Source organism: Drosophila gunungcola, unplaced genomic scaffold (assembly GCF_025200985.1).
Source record: "Drosophila gunungcola strain Sukarami unplaced genomic scaffold, Dgunungcola_SK_2 000069F, whole genome shotgun sequence".
Lineage (NCBI taxonomy): Eukaryota > Metazoa > Arthropoda > Insecta > Diptera > Drosophilidae > Drosophila > Drosophila gunungcola.
Window position 1 is genome coordinate 205,025 of NW_026453232.1, and position 2,910 is coordinate 207,934.

Sequence of the window (2,910 nt, forward strand, 5' to 3'; positions counted from 1 at the left end):
ACTCTAGTTTGCAGAAATTTTGTATTACGGTAGAAATTTGTCAATATCATCTACAACAAAAAAGGAAGCAAACTTCTGATAACTGATCCAAAACTCTTACTGCCAAAAATGGTGCGCTAGACGTGCCGTATGTTACCGTGGACTGTTCATAGTGTTTGATAGGCGAACATTCATCATCTCTCCATACAATTCGCTGGTAGCTACAATGCTTGGCAGCCACCAAGATTTGTCTATACATTTTGACGATATCTGCAGAGAAGACGAACTTAAACATTCTAAATCCAATACAAATTGAGAATAAGTTTCGCAGGATACTGGGACCAATGTGTAGCGCGTCATTCAAGGAATTTCCGTTAGTATCCTTAAATGATCCGTCAAAAACTACCCTTAACTTTTGGGTAATTACTGGATGATGTGGCAAGTAGAAATTTGGTTTCTTGTCAATGTCTTCTGGCGATAGTTCTCGCATGTGACCTAAGTTGAGATACTCATGCATAAACTTTACATACTGTGAGCGCAAATTGGGATCTTGCATTAGACGGCGCTCTACTCCATTGAATCTTGCGAGTGCTCCCTAAAGAGTATCCGAAAACTGCTTATTGGGGTCTTTAAACGGAAGTTCGACGATGTAACGCCCCTTGGGGTCCCTTGTGTGTGTCTTCAAAAAGTGCTGTTCAACTTCATCGTTCTCTGGTTTGCGATGAAGCTATTGGTTGCCATCCTCCAGCTCCCAAAAGCGTCGAAGTGATGCATTAATGTCAATAGCCGTGTGCATAGTTGTTGTAGATGAAGAGCCTGTAGTCACGAACGAAGTAATGACCCTTCCAAATATGGTCGAAATGGCGATGATCTTCCCCTGGCTGTCGAACAGCTTTTTACCAGTGAACACGGTCCAAACACAATCGCTGCCCAAGAGAATATCTACTGGCGCCAACGATTGGTAGTCAGAATCTGCAAGGTCCAAGCCATCGAACGCCTTAAGTGCTGAGGCGTTGATATTGTGTCTTGCCAACGTGGAGGTAATTTTGCTGGGTACGTGGGCACCTACCTTCATTGTGTGTTCTGATATTCTTGACTGAATATCCAGTGCGCTGCAGCCTCTAGTTGTCTCAGCCTTGATCGAAGAAGTTCCCGACACCAAAATTCTTGATGGCAAGCGCGCCAGGCCGAGCGCCTGCACGCATCGCTCGGAGATGTATGAGAGTTCCGAACCACTGTCCAAAAGCACCCGACAGGAAGTGTGTGATCCTTTGGCGTTGCGAACGAGTACTAGAGCTGTGGGCAATGCGCTTTTCCGTAACCCTTGTGGCTGTGTAGTAGTAGCTGATCCGTTGTACGAAGATTCAGCGAATGGAGTGTCTTGTACACGAGCAATGTTGCTGAATGTCACCGTTGTATCCTCTGGAGCGCCGAGGTCGCACTGCTCCTCATCCGTTGAATGTGTCCTGGTTACAGCGGCGTGTGCAGTAGAATCTTCTACGTGTAGTAGAGAGTGGTGACGATTGTGACAAGTTCTGCATGTGAATTTGGATTCACACTTGCGTGACACATGCCCGAACTTCAAGCAATTAAAGCACAAGGATTTAGCTTTAACAAAAGTGCGTCTCTGCTCGACTGATAAGTCCATAAACTTTGGGCAAATAAAGATCTTGTGCTCCTTGGAGTTACACTTAACACAAGCACCTTCCTCCGTTGATACCAAGGCGTGTGATGATCGCTTGGCTTTGTTTTGCTGTGAGCCAACTTGGAAGACTTTGTCAGGCTCACTTTTGCTGAGCTCAAATTCCTCGCAGCGGCGGTCTAAAAACTTGAGTAGATCGTCCACAGTCGGCGATTCCATTTTACGGCTGCCCTCAAACCACTTGCGTCGAGTTTCAGCGTCAATCTTGGCCAGAATGAAATGAATTACCCAGCAGTCCCTGTTTGTTTGCCCTGCTGCATCCAAGCCTCGTACAATCTCTGTAGCTCCGTCTGTTACTTTGCGCAGTATTGATACATCTGCTCTGGATGTCGAAGGTAAGTTTACAAAAGTATCCAGCAGAGTGTTTACAATATGACGTGGTTTGTTATAGCGCTCAATCAAGCAATTCCAAGCAGACTCGTAAGCTGCATCCGTAATTGGCATATGACGTATCAAGTCAGCTGCTTCTCCCGTAATGTATGTCTTTAAGTAGTGAAACTTTTGTATCGCTGTCAAATGCTGCTTGCTGTGAATCGTGCTCTCGAAGATGTTCTTGAATGCTGGCCACTCCTTGTAGTCACCAGTAAAAGACTTTATGTGTATTTTTGTTGCTCAGCCAAACGTTCATTAAGCTCCTGTTGTTGTTGTAGAAAACGAACCAGATTTTCGTTTCCCAACCCTGATGAAATAGATGAGGCTTCATCAAGGTTGCCAGACTGTCTTCCGTTGTTGCTTTCCCCCTCGCTCTCCCTTGCTTGTTCGCAAGCCCGTTTTAGTGAGTGAAATAAGGTGATTGCTTGCAAGACATACCCCTCTTTCTCGTCGAAAAGGGCCAATTCCTTCCAAACGGTATTGAGCCTATCCAATGACACTGTTATTTCGTCCAGTTCCCAGGGTGATCCCGCACGTGGATCTTGTGACGCCGTTAGCAAACGCGTGATGCTTGCCTTCGCATGGCTTCTTTCTGCCTTCAGTAGTTTTAATTGATCCATGTTAATCAATTACTGTATTTGGCGAAAAGGACCAAAGATTTGGAGATGAATTAACAGTTTGAATTAACGAGTTTGAGTGGACTGTATTATTTTTATTTTTAACCAGACTGTTTCTGCGTGTCCGACATGTTTGGCTGTAGTCTTATCACTAAGAAATCTCAAGAGTGTGACGCAGCATACAAATATATGAATTCAGAATAACGGCTGCAAAGCGTTCATCAACAGGAGCTATGATGA

General features: G+C 44.8%; 1 protein-coding gene across 1 annotated transcript; it reads right to left on the minus strand.

Moving 5' to 3' along the window:
* Positions 1-706: 706 nt before the first annotated feature.
* LOC128264392 (uncharacterized) lies at positions 707-2,673 on the minus strand. The gene is made up of 2 exons (XM_052999829.1): positions 2,492-2,673; positions 707-2,003 (listed from the first exon to the last, which is right to left on the minus strand). Exons 1-2 carry the CDS (start codon positions 2,671-2,673, stop codon positions 707-709), a joined length of 1,479 nt encoding a protein of 492 aa, XP_052855789.1.
* Positions 2,674-2,910: the final 237 nt, after the last annotated feature.

What these genes read in the sequence shown, in the direction of transcription:
- LOC128264392 (XM_052999829.1), bottom strand. Translation starts at nt 2,673, where the DNA reads ATGGATCAATTAAAACTACTGAAGGCAGAAAGAAGCCATGCGAAGGCA. An exon ending in CTTTTCGACGAGAAAGAGGG is followed by an intron (nt 2,004 to 2,491) that starts GTATGTCTTGCA and finishes TTCGACATCCAG; the next exon opens with AGCAGATGTATCAATACTGC.